The sequence below is a fragment of the Corvus cornix genome, chromosome 2 (genome assembly GCF_000738735.6).
Source record: "Corvus cornix cornix isolate S_Up_H32 chromosome 2, ASM73873v5, whole genome shotgun sequence".
Lineage (NCBI taxonomy): Eukaryota > Metazoa > Chordata > Aves > Passeriformes > Corvidae > Corvus > Corvus cornix.
The window spans coordinates 25,812,095-25,837,774 of record NC_046333.1 but is presented as its reverse complement, the minus strand read 5'-3'; the positions used below and the strand labels follow the sequence as shown (position 1 = coordinate 25,837,774).

The 25,680-nt window shown below is 41.4% G+C and overlaps 1 protein-coding gene across 3 annotated transcripts in view; it reads right to left on the bottom strand.

Annotated features, from left to right (window-relative positions):
• Positions 1 to 437: 437 nt before the first annotated feature.
• Positions 438 to 25,680, bottom strand: part of SUGCT (succinyl-CoA:glutarate-CoA transferase) — a 347,805-nt gene continuing 322,562 nt past the window's right edge. For 2 of the 3 annotated variants that reach the window (XM_039571094.1, XM_039571104.1), the window contains one exon: positions 438 to 826. In XM_039571094.1, the coding sequence (XP_039427028.1) occupies positions 663 to 826 (164 nt within the window). In that variant the 3' untranslated portion in view covers positions 438 to 662. The remainder of the gene's footprint in view (positions 827 to 25,680) is intronic. The other variant, XM_039571099.1, reaches the window with a different exon arrangement.

Below are 25,680 nucleotides of genomic sequence, written 5' to 3'. Positions count from 1 at the left end.
TCAACTAGTCTTGGAATAGGTTTTTTTGATAACTGAAGAACTGTGCCAATTTCAGCTTCTTTTTGCTAACATGTTGGGATTGTCATGACTATGCAACGTAATACAAAAACATATTAGTAATTTGGAATACCAGGGAATAGAAGCAAACTTTGTAATGGTTACTTTACTCTTGATCTAAGACAGAGAGAACAAAATGTTCAGGATGGATAATTCTGTTCAAAATCAATCAGATCAACCACCAATTTGTAAATAAATTACTTTCTGTTAAAATACAAAGCAGCTTTCTGTGAGTGGAGAGTCTAGTATACAGGTTTTAAAGGTTCTGCTTCTTTTCACTAACATCACGTATTTCTGAGAACAAATGTTTAGGCAATTACTGTAATTATGATAAGGGCTCCATTTTCCATGTGAAGTACAGAAAATGAGTAGTCACACAGGACTGTATAATTACATTTATTCCCAACCCCCCCAAGAAAATCTTTCACTCAGACAGCATGAGATTGTTTATTTGATACATCAGTGTTAAAATCATGCAAACACACGTGGAAGAAAATTAGGAATTAAATTATGTCTTCTCTTTGAGTCCCATTAGGGAAACTGAAGGGAGCAAAAAGAGGACAAAGTAATGTGAACTCAGTGTGAAGGAATGTAGCTAATGTTCCTTATCTGACCTCATGCTGAGCCACAGCACCAGTGCGAAGCAGTTCTTCTATAGCATCATCCTCATACCCCAGCATGCTCTTCAGTATCTCCACTGTGTGTTGTCCAACAAGTGGAGGTGGTTTTGGATGTGACACAGCAAATTCACTGTATCTGACACCTGGTCCTGTAAAAAAAAAAAAGCACATAGGAGGGAAATTTTTAGAGTTACTACCCATATTTATATTGAAGTGTCTATGTTAGTTTAAAGGCAACTGATTTTCACACCAGTTCTAATCACAGTCCTTACCCTAGAAATGTTATATTCTGAAATTACAGACTAAAAAATATTCCAGTTTGCAATAATATACCAATAAGCCAATTTAAAATAGTTCACTCAAATGCAGAATTGCTGGATATTCTCCCAATCTTGTCTTCCCTTTTTTCCCAGTGATATGTATATCAGGATGCTTTGAGTCATATTATGTCACAGGTCTGCCACTCTCTGCTACCTGAACAGCAAGGTCCAGCCCGCTCAGGATGTGGTGCAGAAATCCCCACATTTCTACAACAGGAGGCAGCACAAGCACAAGGACACAATGAAATGTCATGTTAACACACTTTTACTGATGTCAGAGCAGTGCACGGACAATGGGAAGCACCATCTCCAGTTGGCAGCAGCTCAAGTACCTCTGCAGTGTGCTCCATTATCCTGCAGTGACATAGAATTGACAGCATGCACATTATATTCCCCAGCTTGGTTTACATTTTTAATTAAAAATACAGGTAGCAGTAGCAGTAAGAAAATCAACAATGATTTATTTGTTCCTGCAGGAATAATTTCAAAGGTGAAAATTTGGAAGCTGGCAATGATATGAAGACTCCTCTGTCTTCTTCTGTTGCAGGTAGTCAGATCTCAAGTTTTAGTGATACTCTGTAGTGAAAAGAACAGATTTCAGTGTAGTTTCCTGCAGAAAAGTAGCTACACTCTTACTACCAGATTCAGAAAGGAGAATGAGCCACAAGTTTACTCCAGGATCAGAAGTGAGGTATGCACTCAGAACATGCATAGAAAGATTACCTGCTTCATGGAGAAAGAGAGGACAATCGTTTCCTTAACTGTTAATTGAAAACTCTTCTTTAATACAAAACTGAAAAGCCTTTGATACAATTGGCAAAAGGATTCCTCTATTCACAGTAATGGCTTTTATTACATCATTAAAAAGAATTTACAGAAAAGGTTATATTTCATTATATCTTTGTCTACAAAACTACAGCTTTACTTCAAAATGCAAAGAAATATAAAGAACATTTCAATAGCCAGAACAGTGTTTGTTTTATTTCTGAAGAAATAGAATATTGACCACCAAGGGAATTGAACCATAGCATGAATTGGTAAATTTACTATGTAAAGCTACTACTTATTTGAGGAGAGATGCTGACAAAGGTCATTCAGGATGCCAAAAAATGCCATTTTTAAATCTTTTTGCCAGTCTTCATGAACTATAATCAAATGTTTAATACGGTAAAGTATCCACTTTCAAGAAGAACAAAATAAGATAAAAGGTGCCTAGAAAAACGTTTTTTTTCAAGCTGGTTTGGTACATTTCTGACAAGTATGCTCCTGGAAGAAGTAATAGCTGGACTTGATGATCTTAAAGGACTTTTCCAACACAGATGATTCTAGGATTCTATGTATGGTTTCTGAGTTTAAAAAGGAAAGGAGTTAGAATTGGGGAACTGCAGAGCAAATCATTTAACTCCAAGTTTCATTCAATATTGGAAAATTAATCACAATGAAAATACTCAGGAGATGAGTAACAGACAGTATGTACCTCTTAAGAAAAATTAGTGTATGTGATCTCTTGTCTTTCTAGCAGGAAATGGACTGGAGGTGAGATACATCCCATCAAAAATCTAGATATAGAAGTTTAGGTCCTTAGACACTTTTTAGAGACACTGAAGAGGAAAGTACACACTTACAGTGTCTTCTAAGACACTGGTAAATCAGTAAACCTGGTCAGACGAATTGTGATCACCTGTGTTTCTCCATAAAGGAAAGGGTAGACAAGTGCCTTAGATGGGGAGCTTTACCACCCAGACATCAAGTCAGGTGAGATGATTCTCTGTCATGGTTTAACTCCAGCCAGCAGTCAAGCCCCACACAGCCACTTGCTCACTCCCCCACCAGTGGAATCAGAGGGACAACCAGAACAGGTAAAGGTAGAAAACTCTCAGGCTGAGATAAAGATAGTTTAATGAGAAAAGCAAAAGCCTTGCACACAAACAACAGGAATTCACTACTTCCTGTGGGCAGGCAGGTGTTCAGCCACCTCCACTGGAGCAGGGCTACATAACAGTGACTTGGGAAGACAAATGCCAACACTCCAGAAGTTCCCCTCCTTCCTCCTTCTTTACCCCACTTTACATACTGAGCTTGATGTCATACAATCGGGAATGTCCCTTTGGTCAGTTGGGGTCACCGGTCCTTGTTGTTTCTCCTCTCAATTTCCCATGTGCCACCTGTCTTACCAATGTGGCAATATAAGAAGCAGGGAAGGCTTTCTGAAAGCCCTGCTCAACAATAAAAAAAAATCTCCTTAATATCAACCCTGTGTTCAGCACAAATCTGAAACACAGCCCCATACCAGCCACTGTGAAGAAAATTGCCTCTACCCCAGGCAAGACCAGCACACCCTTCAACCAGTAGGATGCCAAATCAAAATTTGACTTTCAAAAAGAAAATTCTCTGTTATTTTCCATAAACTGAGTAAAGAAACAAGGTCTAGATAAACCCAAAGCCAGGTGCAATACTGAGAGGGAAATCATATTCAGAGAATTGCTTCTTGGGATCTTCTAAAACAGAATATTTCAAGTGAGCTCCAGAGGAATCTGTTCAGCATGAAGCACTTATCAGTTTATTTTTACCTGGATGGCTGATGGAACTCAGATCTTACCTGCTCAGCTTTCTGAGGACTTCAAAAGCTAAAACTTCCTGTAAAGCACATTTTACAATGACCTGGCTACACTGGAGAGAAGGTCTGATAGAAGAGGGGGAAATTCAATACTGTCAAGGGGAAGGAACTACATTTCATTACATAAATGCAGGGCAGGGGACAAACAGGAAAGTAGGAGTAGTTAGGGGTTATTCTAGATCACGAAGTGAAGATGAGTCAACAACATCATGCTGTTGCGAAAAAGGTAAGTATCATACAGGGATGTACAAACAAGAGAGATGCCTGCAGGACACATGAAATAATCTTTTTGCTCTAGAGCTGGCAAGTCACAGCTGGAGCAGTGTCTGGTGTGGGGCCCCCACTGCACAGCCATCTGAAACACCTGAGAGCTTCCACAAGACAGCAGCTGAAATTTTCACAGGAGACATGACAGATTGAACCAAGTAGGATCATGGACCTAAAGAGAAAGGCTAGAGAAAAACAACTTCAAAACTGTTTTCAAAAAATGTAAATAACCACCACCACCACTAAAATAAACCCTAACCCCCCAAAATCCATGCCAACTTCCTGGATGGAGGAAAGAAATCCTTTTTCATGTCCATGATGAGAACTATTTGACATAAATTGCAACAAAGGAAACTGTAGGAAACAAATAATAAACGTTTTTAATGGTAGGGGTAGCAAAATACTGAAACAAGCCATGTGAGGAGGCTGTGGAGTTCATATCAATCCAGCCTTTAGGAAGGAGATTTATTCCAGGATAGTTGAGCCCACAGCTGATCCCTGGGGCTTTCTGATGGATTAGATCTCTCACAGACTCTTTCACCCACTAATATATGTCCCTTTCATCCACTATAATATGAAAGCTAAGAAACAGCTCACATCAGGGATAAGTTTTCTCTTAACTTACTCCTCCAATTCTACTCACTTCAAACACTTGCTCACACTTTTCAGAGGAAACCTCAAGTGAGAGATAAGTACATTTTAAAGGGAAAGGTGACATCACTAGACAATATTTGTATTAATTCCTTTTCTTAGGAGTGAGTAGGAGCCCTAGAAGGGCAGAACTGGCACTAGTGCAAGCCACAGGAATGATCTCTGTGCCAACTGAAATGCTTGTGACAATAATTTCAAAGTAAAAATGCCCTTTAGAGATTTATTAGTCTAGAAATTCAACATAGCCACAAAACTACAATGCAATTTCTATTTTTAAAAACAGATACAAAGCAATCTTATTTCAGGTGTGTGTATCAGAGAACTCTTTACACTGAGAAATAGCAAACCCTTAAAGAAACTGGTTTAGTAGCTATAGACTTTTCATTTGCTTGCGCAAATTTTTGCTAGCATAGAAATTCTGGATCTCAACCCCTGGGAGTTTTTGCAGAAATATCGAAAGACACAGAATAAAATCTCTACAGAGAGAAAACCAAAATTGACATTGTGTGCAACAGACAGAATGCTTCATGCTTCCCAAAGAAAATTAATCTTACAAACTAGAGCATGCTAGAAAATTGCACAGCAATTATAAAACTGGTGTCTTCCTTGAGCTTTTATTGTTTGATGCATAATTCATCACGCTACTTTTCACTTTGATAGAGTTATAAAGTTATCTACATTCATTCAAAGGAGCTACTTGCTAATGATCCATCATTAACGATTCTCTGTTCTTTCCTTGTGTAACTTTTACTTGGCTTCTGTGTCAATTAGGAGGGTGCAAAGCTTGCCAGTCAGACTTCAGCAATCCCACGCTCCTACTGAACAACGCTCCAGGAAAGCAACCAGCAGAATGCTATGCAAATGCTAATTAAACACAACTGCCTTATGAGGAAACCATCCCTAGAGGCAGAGAGAGGTGAACTGCTTTAATTAAGGTCAAAAGCATTTGCATGTGGGTGAGTTACAGGGAGCCTTGCAGATGAAAACAGGCCTTTGCTGGGGTAGAAGCAGGGTGACTGACTGGTGAGAGGGTGTAAGGCGGTAGTCACCTGTGCATCCTGGCTGTCAGCAGGACACTATATGCCATTCAAGCATGAAGTTAAGGGGGCACATATTGTCACCTGAGAAAAACAATGAAAGAATGAGTGGCAGCTGTAATTTACCTTTGTCCTATTAAATTAAAAGGAGTCTCTTTCTCTTTTTGCTATGATTATCACTGCCAGTAAAACCAAGAGCTCTTTCACCACATTTAAATTCTAGGCTAATCTTTTATTATTATTACCATCATTTTGATTTTGACACATTGCTAAAATACATGCTGTGCACACCACGTAACCTACAAGAGTTAATAGTGCAACAATAAATCAAAATTTTTAGCAGTTGCAACCACAATGACAATTGTACCAAGACATCTTGAGTACTTGAACTGAGCCTCATCATAATAAATTCTTTTTCTTTAGAGCCTATCTAGTATGGCACTGCTAAGCATCATACTGAGCTACTAGTTTAAGACATACCAAACACATTAAAACAAAAGAGAAAAATGAGATAAAACCACCGAAACAGGTCCAGAGGAAGGATCCTTCAAGAATGAGATGCCTTTGAAAATTCACACTAAACAGGTGAAACACACAGCAGTCTTTGGAATGTTTCTCTGGGCATTGCTGAGATCTGTGGCTGCAGAAGCAAAGTCAGTTTCACTCTACAAGTAGCAGAAATTAAAGTTGAATTTGAACTATATTAAATGTGCAAAGCATAGCATATAAAAGTGGATAAAGGTAATAATCTTTGCTTTGTCCTGAAAAATAGCAGTCCTGCAGCATTGTGCAGCAGTCACCGGATAACACATTTTCTACAGCACAGAGCATATTGAAGCAATCTAACTCTCAAACTATGTAGATGGAATCAGGCCTGGGGACAGCCAAGCTCAGGAGAAAAGTCATGATTATTTGTTATTATTCAAGTGGGACAAGAGAAAGAGAGGGAAAATTTGAGCTAATGGATGTGTACACATTCTGCTTGAAACATATCTACCTTTGCAAAAAAAGAGCAATGAGAAACCCAGCACCACTTGTTAGTGCTACCCTAGCTTACAGTGTATTTTATACAGATGTAGGAATCACATGAAAACAAACTGCATTTGGTTTGCATTGCAAGGTTTTGGCTACAGGGGCCAAAAATTTCTGGCAGCTGCCAGAAATTTTCCCGATGTCCGATGAAGCCAGTGCCAGCCGGCTCCAAGATAGACTCACTACTGAACAAGGCCAAGCCAATCAGGGGCAGCAGTAGCAACTCTGGGGCTACATATTTAAGAAGGGGAAAAAAACCTGCAGAACAGTAAGCAGAAGATAGAAGTGATAATGTGTGAGAGAAATAGCTCTGCAGATGCCAAGGTCACTGCGGAAGGAGGGGGAGGAGGTGCTCCAGGTGTCAGAGCAGAGATTCCCCTGCAGGCCGTAGTGAAGACCATGGTGAGGCAGCTGTGCCCCTGCAGCCCATGGGGGTCCACGGTGGAGCAGAGACCAACCTGCAGCCTCTGGAGGACCCCAAGCCAGAGCAAGTGGATGCCTGAAGGAGGTTGTGACCCCATTGGAAACCCATAGCAATGGGGAACAAAACACATGGACCTCCTTGCTTGCTCCGAAGAAGATCATTTATTGTAACAAACTGAGCCTTTTTATGTTCTAAACTTAACCAAAAAAAGCACGCATTGGCAGCCTGCCACTGCAGTGTCGCTGTTCACGCATCCTTTTACCCCATCAGCTCTCTGGTCATGTGGTGTCCACACGTCTCCCCAACCAGTCACTGCCTCACGCACGAGGTGAGCACACCCCAGCCACACAGCCCGATCTCTGGTCATATGACCTGTTTTTACCTCGCTGTTAGCCGAACCTTCCTCAGAGTGCTTTCTGTTGAGCAAGAGTGAACAGAACTGAACAGGACTTCTTATATCCTACAGAAACCCACACTGGAGCAAGCTCCCAGTGGGACCTGTGGACCGGTGGAGAGAGGAGCCCACGCTGGGGTAGGTTTGCTGGCAGGACCTGTGACCCTGTGGACATCCGCACTGTAGCAGACTGTTTGAAGGACTGTAAACCATGGAAGGGACCCACCCTGGAGTAGCTCATGAGGAACTACAGCCTCTGGGAAGGACTCATGTTGGAGAAGTTCATAGAGGACTGTATCCCATGAGAAGAATCCCACACTGGAGCAGGGAAGAGTGTGAGGAGTCCTCCCCCTAAGGAGGAAGGAGAAGCAGAAATTTGTAATGAACTGTTCACAACCCCCCATTCCCCACACCCTGCACCACTGTGGGAGACAAGGTGAGAAGTTAAGGCCAGGAAGAAGGGAAGGGTAGGAAGAAGGTGCTCTTAAGGTATAGTTTTATTTCTCATTATCCTACTGTGTGACTTGATTGAAAATGAAATAGATTAATTATTCCCCAAGTTGAGTTTGTTTTGCTCATGACACTGATTTTATTGTGTCCTCATCTCAACCCCTTTCCCTGACCAGCAGAGGAGGTGAGTGCTAGAGGCAGCTTTGGTGGGCAGCTGGTGTTGCAGCCAGGGTCAACCCACCACACAAACCAAACATGTATGCCTCTTTCAATAACATGGTGTTGCTACACAACAGTTTTGCAATTCCAATGAAATATCATCAACAGTTAAGAATGATGGCCCAGAGCCAATACATTTGCATGCAGATCCCTTATATGCTACAGGTCAAGTGTTTGGAGCATGCAATCAGCTGGTTATGAAACTGGCCTGAAGGAGATCAGCAGGAAAGAAGCAGTGACTTTTAAGGCAATGAAAAGGAAAGCGAGACAAAATAAGTCCATGAGGGGGGCTTCATGGCTACTATGAAGAATATATGGGTGTTGGAAATGATGTGTGCAGGGATATGATATGAGGAGCAGACCAGGGAAACTGCATTTTGAGTGTATGGTTTCTTCCCATTGGTCCCAGCCATGACTTCTGTCAATCCGTTATTCCCAGCTGAGAAGATGGTACACCCAAGCACACAGCACAGCTTGGCTACACCACTTTACACCAGGCTTCTTCCCCTTGAAACTCAAAGCAGAAAAGTACACAAAAAAGCTCATTAAAAAGTACTTGCTAGTATGAGTAGTGCACATAGGCTTTAAAGTAATCTCCAGAATTAATGACCTGCTCCATCTTAACTGGGAAATTCCCTTTTTTTTTTTTTTACCATAGCTCTGAAAGTTTAGGAGCTTGGGAGACTTTTTGGGAATCTATTTAATTGCTGGGAAAAATTTTTTTTTGCATTACAGTAGAGCAGGTGATCTACCTTTTAAGAACAACTCTATTATAATAGATTGGAAAAAAAGCAATTAAGGAAATAATATTCAAAATCTTGCTCCTCCTCCCTTATTGCTGCTTCCACTTCCTCCCCCACTTAGAGCACAGTCACACAAAGTGTTCACTTGGCACCCAGCACAGCTGAGAGGGTGGAAAACTTTGGCAGGATTAGTAGGAATCAGTAACTGAGAGTGGAGAGGGTGAACAAACTTTTACAAATGGTAAAAAAAAGTAAACCTTGTTCTAAGTGCCATACAAACACACATAAATAATCAGTAAATACTGATTAAACAGTAAAATTGGTATGGCAGTAAATAGCATCAGTACTAGAAATATCTAGAAGCCACCTTTTCTCATTCTGACAATTCTGACTTCTGTGGGAGAGCTATGAGGACAGTCCAACTTCACAAAAGTCAAGAGTGTGAAAACAGAAGCATTGTGAGAAGAATGACTTGACAGGCAGAGTGTATTATCACATATATTATCTGTGATAGCCATGATGGGTGTTTAAAAATGAGACCACTTTTAAACCAACACTTAGGCATTCAAAGCATCCCCTACACAATTCTGAAAACCCTCTGCCAAGTACATTTATAAAAGTGCTTTCTCACCTGAAGCTGCATGTAAAGAAATGCATTAAAAAACATTTTATGTATTTCCTATCAACCAACATCCTGGATATAAACAGTGAAAATACCAACCAAAATTTATATAACTCTTTACATTTTCAAAGAGTCACAATACTAATTGTACCTAATTAATATTACATGACTGCTAGAGTAAAGGAAATAATTTATCAGTCACTCTGGTTGCATATTTGAGAGTAATCCCACATAATTGTGCTATCGAGTAACACAATTTTCTGAGAGGACTCTGTCCTGGGTTGCAGTGTATTCTATTACCATCCTCATGAGCTGTTGAAATCAGGTGGGGCAGTGTTTCCTTGCCTCCTCCCCCCAGACTATCTTTCTGTTAATTGCCCATCATTGTCCTGCCGCCTGACTCAGAGATAACTCCCTCCGGACTATCTTCTGTTAATGAGCCTAATCAACACTTTGCCTCATGACTCATTACCCCATTGTGAGATGCTCCACCCAGAGGGAGGAACCAAGCATCCCATTGTGGATATAATCTGAGGCTGAACACCAGAGACATGGGCTTCCCACTGAATTTCCAGAGGACAGGACCTACACAGCCACCATTGGACTTCCTGAGGAAGAGCAGACTCTTTTACTACAGGATCACTGCTTCAGAGGACTGCAGCCACCATTCTACCAGACTGCTACCACCACCCTGCCTAACAGGGTGTCAGGTTGTACCTTGACTCTGTCAGTTTGACAGTGTTTTCTTTTACCGTTTTTTTTCCTTTTCTTTAATTTCCATTAAATTGTTATTCTGACTTGGTGTCTCCCACTGGTTTGTTTTCAAACTAGTACAGACTCTTGGCACCAAAAAGCTTTAAAACAAGTTGCAGTACAGTGGTGTCTACTTCTTCCCACATGTATCGCCTTGCAATGCTGAAAATTTGGCCTAACTTTTTGTATAGACTCGCATGGTCCCACTCCTTCCTGAAACCCCCAAACACCTTAGGAGAAGATTCAAAGAAAGACAGGAAGGAAGATGACTAGTAAGAATACCCAGAGGTAGCAATTTTAAAGAACCATAAATTCCCTAGGTAATAATCTGTAACTCCATTTCCTAAGGAAACAAGTTTATGTGTCTGTGCTGTCTTTCTAATCATCTGTTTGTCTGCCTTGTCCCCACCACACACAGTAACTTCTGAATCTTCAATCTTGACAAAATTGCAGAAATCCCAAGGAAAATAAAGTTCTTAACAGTGTTGTGAAAAATGGCAACTGCTGAAGGACAGGTGCCCAAATTACTGCCCTGATGACATTCAAAAAGCCCCCAAAGAATGCAGCCGTTAAATACTCTGTTTGGCTGAAAATGGCTTACCAGTAAGTACAGATACAGCTCTTTCAGATGCATCTAGCACATACTGTGCTCCTCTGGGGACATGAGGCTTAAAGGACATGAGGATAGTTCAGGTCATCATAAGGATTACACATAGAGTTTATCAAGGATATAAGTCTGAAGGAAAACAATATTTAGTTACAGAACTTCTTCTAAGCATCTTTTCTGTTGCTGCCTGTTCCGAGCTTCCCCTCCCCCTCCCAAAGACACTTGCCTCTGCCATATGCTTTGAACTCCTTTGTTCCAAGCCTCGGAAAAACCAAATGTAACTCAAACTCTTTAGCAGTGTCTGATTGGCCAGTCACCCTGGGTCTGCCCCCAGTCCTCCCCTTTCCCCTTCTCCGAATAAAAGAAAGGGCCCGAGAGGGGGCCCACGCTCTTTGGCTTTGCAATCCTTCTGCGAACATCTGTGTGTTTCTGTCTCTGTTTGAAAGCTTCTAATTGCGGGAATTAGGCAAGCTGAAGACTATATTTCTCCCTCTTTGCTTCTACTGGTGGTATCAGTTTTGCAGCTGCTATTTGCTGCTTTTAGAGCTACTGAAATGCTGGATTGCCCATGCTACTTCTCTAGGCTGCCCAAGGCTTTCTAAGGCATTGAACTACGAGCCTAGCCGGTAAAAAGCTGAAAGTATCTCCACATCTGGCGCCCAGCATGCTCTCTCTGAACCCGAGTTCTGAGAGACTTTTAGGGTGTCCCAGCAGCTGTGTGTCTGCTGGAGTTAGCTCTGCACGTCCTGCTGTGCCAGCTCTGTGTAGTGAGCCGTTACTTTTTGCTTAACAGCGAGCCCAGAGCCTCAGCCTGTACCCTCCCCCACGCCATGTGGCAAGGGAACAGCTGGAAAATGGAAGACCCATGTTCCTTATTTTTTTTCTCCAGGCCTGCTTTCCTGTGATAAACCCAGAATTCTGGTGAGTATTTCCCTGCTGGTTTAGGGGCTCCTGTCTTAAGCTGGTTCCAGTGCAAACTTTCTCTTTTTTTTCCTCTTTTTTTTCCTCTTTTTTGTGATTTGGGGCTGAGGTTTGTGGTGCTGCATTCGTAATGGGATCTGAGGTTTCTGTACACCATAGAGAAATATACTACCAAGTTCAAAGCTAGCTTTCTTGTACTGGGCATAAATACCCTAAAAATCTAGTTCAATCTTTTGTATGATGGCTTTTCCAGTACTTTCCTAATCTGACCTCCGAGGATATGAGATCTTCTGAATTTTGGGATAAGGTGTGGAGAAAACTCTCCTCTCTCAGGCATTCAGGAGATGAAACAGTTTCAAAATTTTTTCATCTCCTGTTAGTAAGTTATACTTTGCCTGAGAAAAAAGCAGTACTTGAAAAGCCACCACAAAAACCCTCTTTTAATTCCTTTACACCCTCTTCCAACCCCTGTGTCCCTGACCCTTCTTCCCCTACGCTGGAAAACACAGATAGAGCAGACTGCTTTTTAGCACAGGAGAGCTATCATCCTCCTGGCTCACCCGTGTTTCCTCAGCACCCTGCCTTGGACGGGAATCCGGAGCCAGTCCCAGGACCTTTCCAACCCCCTTTCTCCACTCCTTTGTCCCCAGTTTCTAGCCCTCATGTTTTAAGCGCGCGTAAAAATCCCTTCTCCCCAATCTCTTTGTTCCCAGGGACAGCCACTGCCATCTGGTCACAGCCCGGGAAAAAACCCCTCCCCCCAACCCCTTTTCTCTGAGTTTGTCTCCAATAATGGCGGACACAACGTTTCTTCATCTCCAAACTACACCTCCCACAATCCCTTTCTCCCCAACCCACAAATCTCTTCTTGTCCCCAGCCCCACCCACTCCCACATTGTCACCGACCCCGCCCCCCCCGCCCACAGTGTCGTGTTTCACCCCTCCCTCTGTTCCCGCCCATGGCAAGTCCGCCCTGCCTCCCACAACCCTGCCCCCAACCCCCCCCCACATCCCCTCCTCTGCCGCCGTCCGTCCCCTGCCTCCCCAACCCCGCCCCCAACCCTCCCCTCCCCTGCCCCCCCTCCACTCCCCGCCCTGCCCCTCCTCGCCCTGCTTCCCATTGTCCCCCCAGGTTCCCACAGTCCTGTGACTGCCCCTCTAATCCGGGAACCCATGCCTACCAGGAAGTAACTCCAACTGCTTCTACTACACTCTCTTGTACTAGCAATGGAGCTAACCCTGACTGGAAACCCCTTTCTTATTCTGATATTAAGGATTTGTGCAAGGCAATTAAGGAGTTTGGAATGCATAGTAATTATTTTAAGAGCCTTTTAAGTGCTACTTTTGCAACTCACTTACTTGTACCTCATGATTTACTTACATTAATGCAAACTCTTCTCACACCTGGTGATTTTATGTGTGTGGAAAAAGCAATGGAAAATAATTTTATCTGATTTATTAAAAATTTTGTGGCAAACTCCAGATAATTACCTGGATTTTGAAAAAATTATATCACATTAGACCTTTTATCTGGTGACAATAATATGGCAAATCCTCAAAAACAAGCAATGCTTATCCCTCGTCCAGTTCTTACTGAAATCACACGTGCTGCTGAAAAGGCCTTAACATTATTACCATCTCAAACTCCTAATTCTCATTATACCACCATCAAGCAATTGCAAATGAAAATATTATTCACTTTTATAACCGTTTGTACGAAGCTGTCTCTTCCCAGGTCCCTAATCCTGACCTCCAACAAGCGCTCCTACTCGAACTTCTCCAAGTTAATACGAATGATGCTTGCAAACAAGTCATTCTCACTCTCCTGTTCCCCCTCCTACTGTTGAATCCATCCTTGAAGTCTGTACGAAGAAGGTGCAGCTGAACACAGCTGCTCCCTTTTTGAAAAAAGTGGGGATGGTTGGGGAGGTTGTGGAGAATGTTACAGGTACAGGAGAAACTCAATCGCGGGTAACTTTGTATGCTATCGTTGTCAGAAAAAGGGACATGTAGCTCGCAATTGCAGAGCATTATAACTGCTGATAAAAACTCTCCAAAGACTGTTTCCCCAGGTCAACAGCAGGGAAACTAGCGACTCAACGCGTCCTAACAGCTCCGCGTTCAGACATAAATAGGGCTGCAGACAAAGCAACTTGGACTTCTGGACTCAGGTTTAAGGTAACCTGTGATAAAGCACACCATTTCAACAACAACAAACAGACTGTAATACCCATTTCATTCCAGAATGTGGACCACATGCCAGAATTTACATACCTTTTTGTTATTGGGGACACTCGGGAAACACCTGCTGGGATAGAGGTTACACCCACACTCATGAAAATGGATCAGAACGGGTGTTCTAACCTAATGGTACAATGTATATATCCACCGTACTTTATGCCTAAAGGTCAAGTCATTGCACAGGCCTTTCCACTGCCCAAATACCTGCCCACAGATGGTCATATCCCAGCCATCTGTTGGACTGAGGTTTTGGGAAACAACAAACCTGTAATAGAATGTAAGCTCCGTTACAAATCACATAAAATCAGTATAATGGGAATGTTAGACACAGGTGCTGATGTGTCTGTCATTCCATTTGATAAGTGGCCTACGCAATGGGAATTGCAATCTCAGGGCATCATACAAGGGATTGGAGGTACCCAAATTGCAAAGCAGTCCAAACACACCATCCAAATTGAAGGTCCTGAAGGACAAATAGCGACACTTCGTCCGTATGTCCTAGACACCAAATTCACCCTGTGGGGAAGGGATGCCATGTCTCAGTGGGGAACAAAAATTGATATCACGCCTAGACATCAAAATTTTCCCTTGCAGGCCACTGAAGCAGAGTGCCATCCACATAAATTAACTTGGAAAACAGATGAACCCGTGTGGGTTAACCAGTGGTCGCTAAAAGAAGAAAAAGGCACTCAAAACATTAGTAGCTGAACAATTGGCTAAAGGGAATATTGTACCAACTAATAGCCCCTGGAATACTCCCGTTTTTGTAATACAAAAACCGGGAAAGAACAAATATAGGCTCCTCCAAGATCTTCGAGAAATCAATAAGTTTATTGAAGACAAGGGACCCCTTCAACCAGGTATGCCATCACCTTCAATGCTCCCAACAACATTGGCATTTAGCTGTTCTTGATATTAAAGATTGCTTCTTTCATATTCCACTCCACCCTGCAGATGCCCCTTGATTTGCATTTTCTGTGCCCTCTATTAATTGTGAAACTCCCATGGAACGTTACCATTGGCTTGTGTTTCCCCAAGGTATGAAAAATTCTCCAACTCTCTGCCAAGAGTATATTGCTAAAATTCTATCTCCCATCCATGCCAAAGCAGAGAAAGCCATCATCCTACATTACATGGGTGATGTACTGGTATGTGCTCCCAATAATCAGTATCTTGAGCAGACACTTAACATGGTGATTGAGGCCCTAGAGGCCAAGGGCTTTGAATTACAACCTGAAAAAATGCAGATAACAAGCCCTTGGAAATACCTCGGACTCAAAATCACAGAAACCTCTATCACTCCCAAACCTGTCACCATTAATAATAACCCAAAAACATTAGAGGAAGTGCAACAAATCTGTGGGACACTGAAGTATTTATGGTCCTGGTTAGGACTCACCACAGAAGATGTAGCTCCTATTGCAAACCTGTTAAAAGGGGAAGGCGGTCCAGCATCCCCTAGATCCCTGACAGAAGAGGCAAGGCAGTCTCTCAAAAAGATACAAGACCTCATTTGCACCAGACAAGCACACAGGTATCAGCCCTCCCTACCCTTTAAGCTTGTCATTCTAGGGAAGGTACCACGCTTTCACAGCCTCATATTTCAGTGGGAGCAGAAGGGACCCCTCATCATAATTGAATGGGTGTTCCTTCCACTCCAACCGCCTAAGACCATCACACAGCCACAAGAACTAATGGCAAAAATTATCATGAAGCGTAGAGCAAGGCTCCACACCCTGGCAGGATGTGACTTTGCATGCATCTACTTACCTGTAACAACAGACACATTAGATCACCTACTTCAAAATAATATAAATTTACAATTTGCATTAGATAGTTACTCAGGCCAAATCTACAATCATTACCCAAAACATGACATGTTTAATCTGACATTCTCTTTCATCCCTTGAGAGATTCAAAGTAGAAAACTCTTCAATGTGATTACCATTTTTACTGATGCTTCAAGAAAGAGTAAAAAATCAGTGATCACATGGAAAAACCCAAAGACACAAGAGTGGGACTCTGACATCAAAGTAATCCAGGGATCACCACAAGTAGCTGAACTAGCAGCCGTCGTTAGAGCATTTGAGAGGTTCAAAGAACCCTTTAATTTGGTCACAGACTCAGCATATGTAGCTGGAGTAACTGTTAGAGCTGAGCATGCTCTCCTAAAAGAAATCTCAAACAAAAAAATTTATGATTTGCTCTCAAAGCTAATTTATCTAGTTTCCCACAGAGAGCATCCCTATTTTGTCATGCATGTGAGGTCACATACAAACCTGCCAGGATTTATTGCAGAGGGTAATCGTAGAGCTGATGCTCTGGCTATGCCAGCAGACATAGTTCTATCAGCCGACTTACCAAAGCTCCCCCAAGTTTTTGAACAAGCAAAATTGAGCCATGCTATGTACCATCAAAATATTCCTGCTCTTATCCACATGTTCCATCTGTCGCGGAGACAGGCAAAATCAATAGTGGCAACATGTCCCAACTGCCAGAAGCTACAGCTTCCATCACTGGGCATGGGAGTCAATCTCAGAGGCATTAATAGCGGTGAAGTGTGGCAGATGGACGTCACACATTTCCTTGAATTTGGGAGATTAAAATACGTTCACGTTTCTATTGATACCTTCTGTGGTGCTGTGTATGCCTCTGCACATGCAGGTGAAAAAGCTAAGGACGTTGAAAAACATCTTGTCCAAGCTTTTGCTATGCTCGGTATACCTGAGGAGATAAAAACTGGTAATGGACCTGCCTACACCTCTGAGGAGTGTAAAAACTATCATCAGCAGTGGGGATTTTGACATGTTACAGGTATTCCCCACTCCCCAACTGGACAAAGCATTGTTGAACGTGCCCATCAAACCCTCAAGCAAATGCTGTTACAACAGTCAGGGACCACCAAACTCAACTCACCTGTCCTCAGACTCAGCAAAGCGTTGTTTACCATAAACTTCCTGAACGGCACCTTTGAGGATCCGAACCCTCCCATCTATCATCATTTCCAGAACACCGGGAGACAGAAACTGAAGGAAAATCCAGAAGTCTTGATCCGGGACCCAGAGACTCAAAAAATCCAAGGACCATACAAACTTGTAACTTGGGGACGTGGGTATGTCAGTGTATCCACCCCTCAAGGACTGAGGTGGATCCCAGGGAAATGGGTAAAACCTTATGTCACTTCCTCAAAAGTTAAGGAGGTTAAAACTGCCCCCTGGAGGAGACACAGTAAAAAGGATCCTGATTTTGCACCCTCATATAAACCCCCTACTCCAGATTTTGATGTTAATCCCTTAAGTCAAGTTTCATTGTTTTGCACTCACATTTTGCACTGTATTTTGTAAATCTTCCTCCTGATACCCCATACCATAGATGTCCTGACTAACCCCCTGAGTCTTAACTGGGGAACTAGTTTAAAGACATCCTAGGCACTGTCAAGTTGTAGGGACGATAGATTCCAATTATGTTTTGCACTGCTGTTTTGTTACTGTTCTATGCACTTTAAGTTACTAAGAGTTACAACCCAGCTTTAAAGAAAAAAAAATAGGGAATTGTTGCTGCCTGTTCCAAGCTTCCCCTCCCCCTCCCAAAGACACGTGCTCCTGCCCATGTGCTCCGAGCTCCTTTGTTCCAAGCCTCGGAAAAACCAAATTTAGCTCAAACTCTTTAGCAGTGTCTGATTGGCCAGTCACCCCAGGTCTGCCCCCAGTTCTCCCCTTTCCCCTTCTCCGAATAAAAGAAAGGGCCCGAGAGGGGGCCCACGCTCTTTGGCTTTGCAATCCTTCTGCGAACATCTGTGTGTTTCTGTCTCTGTTTGAAAGCTTCTAATTGCGGGAATTAGGCAAGCTGAAGACTATATTTCTCCCTCTTTGCTTCTACTGGTGGTATCAGTTTTGCAGCTGCTATTTGCTGCTTTTAGAGCTACTGAAATGCTGGATTGCCCATGCTACTTCTCTAGGCTGCCCGAGGCTTTCTAAGGCATTGAACTACGAGCCTAGCCGGTAAAAAGCTGAACGTATCTCCACATTTTTCTACAGTTCTGTCTGTGTCTTCTAGAAGGTGTGTTCTAGAGGTTTTTCATTGTTCTTGGAGGAAGGAGCTGAAGAACTACATGGCAAAGACAAGTTGCTGGGAGAATCCCTGCAAAACTCTAAAAGGAAAATCCTGCAGGCACAAGCCTAAACTACTGAAAATCCAAGCTAAAAAAATAATTTGTCTCAAGTCATCACCTAATCAATACAAAACTCAATACATGGTCCCACCACAGGATGCTGGTTAACCACAGGTTGTGTACCTAATGCAGAAATTACAGAGTGAGGCTGAACTTGTACTACACAGGAGGTCAGATAATAATATGATCACAGCGGTTATTTCCGAGCAAAAAACATGAATTTCTGAAATGCCCATAAGCAAAACTGTTTCCACACAGCAGGGCTGACATTAATATGGCCTATCTGAATCTCCTGTGATACTTAGAAGGTCAAGCCACATATTGTTTCGTGTTGCATCTTTACTGTAAGCCCAAAGGCTTTAACTACTGTATCTTATGGAGAGTAATTAGTGAGAAGTATGCTTACAGCATGGAACAAGAAAAATCAAAATGCTACCTGAAATGAGCTTCTTGTAAGGACAGAGCATTGCCTAGTTGCAACACACTCACATGATCTGGAAGGTGAATCATGCCCCCAGCTGAACAGGAAGGCAAGCAGCTCCTGGAGGCTCTCCTACTGAGCCTGGTAAAAACTATTTCCAAGTCCCATGCCTTGTGGTTAGTGTGAGCCTGCATGTTGGAGTAAGACACGCCAGCCAACCCAGAAAGTGTCTGTATCTCCTCAGTATACCAATTTGTCCTTTCCTGTGTCCTGTCTCCAGCTATAAGTTAGATTCTTTGACTCTTCAGAGACCCAAAAAGTAATCCTCTTGGCCAGCTGTGCATCATCAAGAGTGGGAGCAGATGAGCTCTTCCTTGCAGATGAGCTTTTCCTTAGGCAACCAGCTGAAACCCAGATACATGAAGTTGATAATTCAGGGATGCAAGACAATGCACACTGAAGGACAAGCACAGCCTAATCCAAAGTCTGGGTATATTTTGTCTTGCTTACTCAAGGGGCACTTTTTCAGGATAGGAGGCTTTAAGCTTTCTCCAAACAACTGGTGAAAATGACTAAAAATTAAAAACATTTGGGCCTTTCATTAACACAAATTCAAAAGAATACTCAAAAAGCTCTCCTAAGCAACTTTTGAAAATGCATTTATTGCTCCCAAACGCCCTGACAAGGTTCACAAGCCTGATCTTACAGCTCCTAGGGAACATTTTTCTGTGGCCTGTCCTTTAAGTATTTCTCTAGTTATTTCTGTATCCTTCTGTAAGCCAGTGTGTGAACACAGCACAGATTATTGCACAGAAGATAAATCACTTTCCTATTTCCCCTTTTTATGCCTCTAAAAGACGAGCTCTCTTCAGTACACCTTGTAACGGGAATTTATGTTAAGATGATAATTTTTGATGGCTCCCATCATGCTTCTTTAAGTCTCTTTTCAAAACCAGAGGTATTTGTGCCACAGGTCTATTCTGGCATTCCTGTCTGATAGTATTAAACCCCACAGTAACAGCTCCTTTAACAGCAGTGGTTGGTAGCCAGAATAGAGAACTGGGTGGCAAATGGTTTGTGGCAGGAGCAGTCTACCAAATTGCTTTGTTTGAATTCCCTAACCTCACCACAACCCACTTGTATATTAGTACAGACTACTTATTCGTTAATATAGGATGATTAATGTCTTATAACATCCATCTTAGCCTGTCAAGCAAAAGAAACTGAGCAATGAAAGCCTTCTTCAGTCCATCTGTAGCAGAACTATTTTCAGGCATTCCTCAAGACTTTTACATTGATTAATTTTTCCTTAACAATCCCTTGTTTTAGCCAAAGGATTAACTCTCAGAAGGAGTATATTATTTTAAAAAAGCAAAGATTAGACATTTAGTTAGATGTCAAATCGCGTGTCTGTCATGTGCTGTATGGTTATTGCCATGCTCCTTTATTCTAAATGTCTTCAGATTTTTCCTCTGTGGCCACCACACACAGGCATATAAACCTCCACATTTGGAAAATTCAACAGGCGGTCGATACTTTCTTGCCTGGTTGGTGACCCACACAGAATAAGTATCTTCAGAATGAGTATTAAAACAATGGGAAAAGCCATCAGCTGCAGCACAGCCAAGGAAATTCTGTTGGTTGAAATTCTTCAGCACAGAGAAGAGCCAGGTAACTCTGTGTTTGAGCACCATGGAAATATTTGGAACTCAATTTTCAAGCAAAGCATCTGTGATTAAGTAGGGCTGAGCACTCTACACAGCCTGATCACTCTTCCAAAAGCTCTCCCACGCCACCCTCCATTTACTTCTGCTGTCCCCTGTGTAGCAGAATGAGGCCAGTTCTAGTGCACAGGGACTTTCCCTGGCAAAGGAAGATGGGAAGGGATTTGATACTTTGTTTTGGATTACTTGAAGAACTGCAAATTGCATTTTTAGCTCTTTTTGGGTAAGGTGCCCAGACTCTTTGAGGCATAGGCTACTAAAAATGCTGGCTGAGTTTTGAAAAGCTCTCTGCAATCTGGGATGACTCTTCGAGTGTCATACTCGAGACATCTTTAAAGGGGCCCAGTTTTCATTAAAGCTGAGGACATTTGAAAATCTTTCCCTTTCAGGATGCCTCAATTTGACTGTGCAGAGACATCTGCTATTCAAAGTAGACAAGAAGAGAGAGTATCCTTCATTGAGCAGAAGAAAGTAAAACTCTAGACATATAACTCCTTTCAGCCATTTCTTTTTTTTTTTTTGCAATTTCATATTTAAAAGAAATAATCAGGTTAATCTAAAGTTCTTTAAAGGGAAGCAGTGTGCTTAAATTGGAGTCTGTAAGTGGGGCTAGAGAGAGAGCACACTGCAGATTATGCTGGGTTTTTCCATTGATTTGTAATTTGTGAGTGACAACTTGATCAATTCTGTCTCAGTGATGAGGGCTTGGAACAGTTTTTCTTGCTTTCCATTGTCTGCTGCCAATCCCTGACATGTGATATTCAACTCATCTTCTTGCAAATATCAAAGGAGTATGGGCAGGAGAAACAACCATGTCAAACCGAACAGCCTTCAGTATGGTTTTTGGTTCTGCGGGCATGCCAGTGTGAGCATGTGAATGTCACTAAAGTATGGGCTGGTTCTCTATCAAAGCTCTTGTGGTTTCTAATGTTTGCCAGCCTTTACTCCATCAGAAGGATTTCAGTTTTGTGTTCTACCCTACAGTGGGGAAAAGAGTCAGAAATCATCTCTCCTCCTCCACAAAAACTAGAGTAGGATTAACAACCAGAAATTTAAATCAGACACACCCACGAAGAGGAATGAGGCACAAGGTTAGGAAGCCATCCAAAGAACGGTTGCCTACCCCCTTACTAAACTAAATTGAACTAAAGTCTCTTTGTGCTCAAGAAGACAACTGAAAAGCTGGGGAATAAAAATTAAAATCAAATTGAAACCAGTCATGCCTAACCAATACCCCACCTTAAATGTGCGCAGATCAGTCTCATAAAATATTTGCCCATTCTCTCCTTTTCCTTCTCTTACTACTCTGACTATTTCCTTCTGTTGTCCCTTGAACTGCAAAGGAAAATGCTTTTACTGACATGGTTTGTAATTTTGAAGCCCAAATCTTAAGCAGCAGATGCTTAGTTTTAACGGAATTTTTCCGTCCCCAAATGTCTGGGATCATCAGTTGCACCTCCCTCCTACACAGCCTCTCACCTTTTATCCTTTGCCATTTGTTTTTGTGGATTTTCATTTAATGTATTTCTTCTTCTTTCGGCAATCTGCTTTTTCACTGCAAACCCTTCAACCACTCTTCTATATTTTACCTCATACGATTGGCAAGTGCTGTCTCCTAAGAATCCATATAAAATAAGAAGGGCCTTGCTGCCCCTGGTCTTGCTATCGCTGACTGCATTTTCAGCAATGCTGTCTCCTTTACACTGCAGTGGCAATTTGAAAGGGCCTTAGATTGGTTGTAAATATTTGCACCACAAGAACAATTACATTTTAATTGCCAGAGGTCCTACGGCTTTTCTGCACACACACACACACACAAGCCACACAAAAAAAAACCAAAAAAAAAAAACCCAACACAAAAACCCCAAACCCAAAAAAACCAGCAAACTAAGAAACAAAAAGACCAACAAAAAAATCAACCTGAACCAAAATAACAGTTGGGTTTACTTCATACAATTATTTTGAGCAAGTCCATGTGTGGGCACATTTGTTCCATTCTAACAGGTTTAGTTACCGTTTAATTTTAGCTTTTTGATTGATTTTCCTTTAGTCAATTTGCTCTTATAATTTACTTTTCTTGAGGTAATGTAGATTATTTTTTAAAAGGCCTAATCTCAAGGAAGATCCAAGGAAAAAGCATCCATACTCAGATTGCAATATTTAATAGCATGGATTAAAAGTGGCTGTGTCAATGGCAGTTTGTTGAATAAATGGGATTCATATACTAACATTAGAACTAGAGATGCTGAAGTAAGTGAATGCCTCCTCTGCCATGGTGCTGGTAGGTTGCTCCTGAACACAGAACAATTTAACAAAGTCTAATCATCCGTCTAATCATCAGATTACTATTCCAGTATAAGGAACTGATTCCTTTTATCCAGAAATACCTTTCCAAAGTTTGTGTTTTAGTTAGTCTTCCAATTGTATTTTTATTTGACTAAACAGTTTCTTTTTTTTCATTTGCCTTTCTATTGTCTATCAGATACATATCAGTATATAGCTCTTGCCCAAAAAGAAATTACATGCTGCAGAAACGACCAGAAACTTATTTGCTAATAACTTTGACATGAATCTGAAAACTCTGCCTTTTAAAATATGAATTTGCATTGTTCAGCAGTAAATTACAAGGGCTCACACAGCTTTCTCATTATTAAATTTTGACTGAGCTCTCCATTCTTAACAAGCAGCCCAATTTCAGAAAGCCATAGCCGCCACTTCCTTAATCCAAAAAGCTCAGAGGCTATCTTCTGCACTGAGCATACAAAAATGTTTAATGCTAACAGAAATACCTTTCATAGATTATTCTGATTCTCAGGCTGATTTCTAAGCCAGCTGTTTGCAGACTGATTCAATGTGCAGATTTCACTTTAAACCAGAGTAATTCCCTAGTTACCTGCCATATAACTAGATCTTACAGGTGTAGAGCATGTTTGTCATGCTTGTTCATCTACTTGCAGGGAAAAACAATCATAAAATCAAATAATCTGTGTAGGTTTCTTGGATTCTAATGTTTTCTCCCCAACTTTCAGATACTCTATCAACAGAAGAATGCCAGGAATTACTTCATGCTTTATACATGTACCTGTTACAGATTATATTTATTAATTTCAAAGCCAGATGCTATTTTTGTTTAAAGTAATCCTTCATGGTACACTTTTTAAACATATATACTATATATGTATTACATTCCAGTAACAAGAACTGCTTGCTATGAGATACAAAGATTTAAATCTACCTTGATTATAGATCTATTACATCTTTGTTCTTTTTCACATAAGTGGTACAACTAGCTTCCTGCTCCTCCCAGAGCTTATTCTCTGTAGAGCAATTTTGATAAAGAAACAACACCAAATACAAAGGAAAAGGATGAAAATATATGAAACTCATCAGAAGAAACTAATCGTCATCTAACAGTAAGGTCAACCGTAGTACAGACTGTTGAGCTGGGAATTCAAACAATTGGATTTTAACCAATCAACTTTGTGATCACAGGCAAATCATGTTTCATTGTCATATCTCTGTATTTCCTGTACAGTTGTGTTAGACTTGTCTATTTAGATTATGAAATGTTAGGAACTCCGGTCACTGCTCACTATTTGTTTATACAGTGACTGACAGAATGGGCCCCACTTTGTATTTGAATGAAATACAAATAACAATTTTCTGATATTCTGTCTCCATGAGATGCTTCAGAGCAGTATGAACCACTGTCACAAGTTATATCTGATAAATTGTGCATTACTCTGTGGTGGGAAAGATTTCTTTCTAATCCAAAATACATCTGTCTTGCCGTGCTGCAAGTGATAGTTTCTGGGCAGAGAGCATACTAATTGCAGGATTAAACTCTTAGCTAACTCTTGGATGGAAACAGTTTCCCATAACGTGGTAGAAAACACGTTGGCCTCTGTCTGCAAACTCTTGAACATCACAGCCCTGATCTTGACTGGGATATTTAGGTACTCTATTGAACTATGTCTGTGCAATATAATGCAATTAAAATTAAATAATAACTAGCTATCAGAAAGTATTTTAGTGGCTCCAGTACAGCTTAGCCTGGTTTAGTTACTCTTTGAAGGCAGAGGCAATTGTGCTGAATGTAATGAATTCTGCACCTCCTTCAAATAAGTAGCACACAAACTTAGAGCTGAAAAATTAACTGTGATTTCTCCTAAATATCCTAGGATCAGTTTAACTTTACAAAGACAGAGAGATTAAAAATTTTTTAAATCTAAAGTGTATCTTTGCTTATAATATTTTCCTGTAATATTTCTCATTTCTGTGGATGTACACATTATATTCTATTCTCAAAGGTGAATGACTGACACTGCTGATATGACACAGACCCCACTGGCAAGCTTCTAGAAACAGCTGGCCCCCAACATCTTTTCTTCCCATGGGTATGTACAGCAGGCAGATATCAGACTGCCAAACAGAAATGTGGAGGAAATATTTCAGAAATCACTCTGCGTACATCTCATCTTCTTAGGGCTCTCCAGTCAAAAGACATCTTGCTAACAAAATACTAAAATTCCCATATTGTTAAAATGTACTGAAAATGCTGGAGGCCACCACACTTTTCAAAAAAACTAGATTGTTTGATGAAGTTACTTATTGTTTCAATCTAATTTTTATGGTTGTGGTTGCAGTGCCAACACAAGTAGTTTCACTCAGTCAAGAGTTCTCTACTCTATTTTGCGATACTGAAGCCAATCCTCCTGCCAGAAAGCATTAGGAAACTTAATAGGAAAGTTAGCTGGGTGAAGTGGGTGAATGGAGTAGGATGAGGTATGCAGTGGGCTGTGACAAGAAATGTTCTTTATGCTCAGGAGATCATCAAAACAGATTTGTGTTTGGGAAAACACAATTCTTCTAGAGAATAGGATTAAGAAGTCTAGAGGAGAAGGTAATGACTCCCATCCTTAGCTTCTAATCCCAACATCTTCTAATTCCTCTTTGCCCTTATCCTAAGATGGCCTAACCAATCACCTGTTACTACAGAGAGGTCTGCCTTTCCAGCTAAGCCATTTCTGTTTTTCTCTGCTTGGCACTACTTTTGGGCTTCATTTGACAGCTATAACCACGTGTGGACAAACCTCCACCCTTTTGACAGACCATAAAAGCTAACATAAAAGCAGAAAAACATTCATAGTAGCTCAGTACATGAGACCACTCTCTGACAATGGTTAAAAGTAGATGCTCTTGAAGATGTATGAGAATACAGGAGGAACATCCGATATTTCCCCATGATATTTTTACAGCCTCTAGCAATTCACCATCTAGCTCCAGTATCCCACCCTCTTCTTATGCATACTGCCCTGTTCTTCCCAAATCCCTCTCCCTAGTCTCCTATTAACCAACGCCTACTTAAACATCCTGAGGTTAATCAACA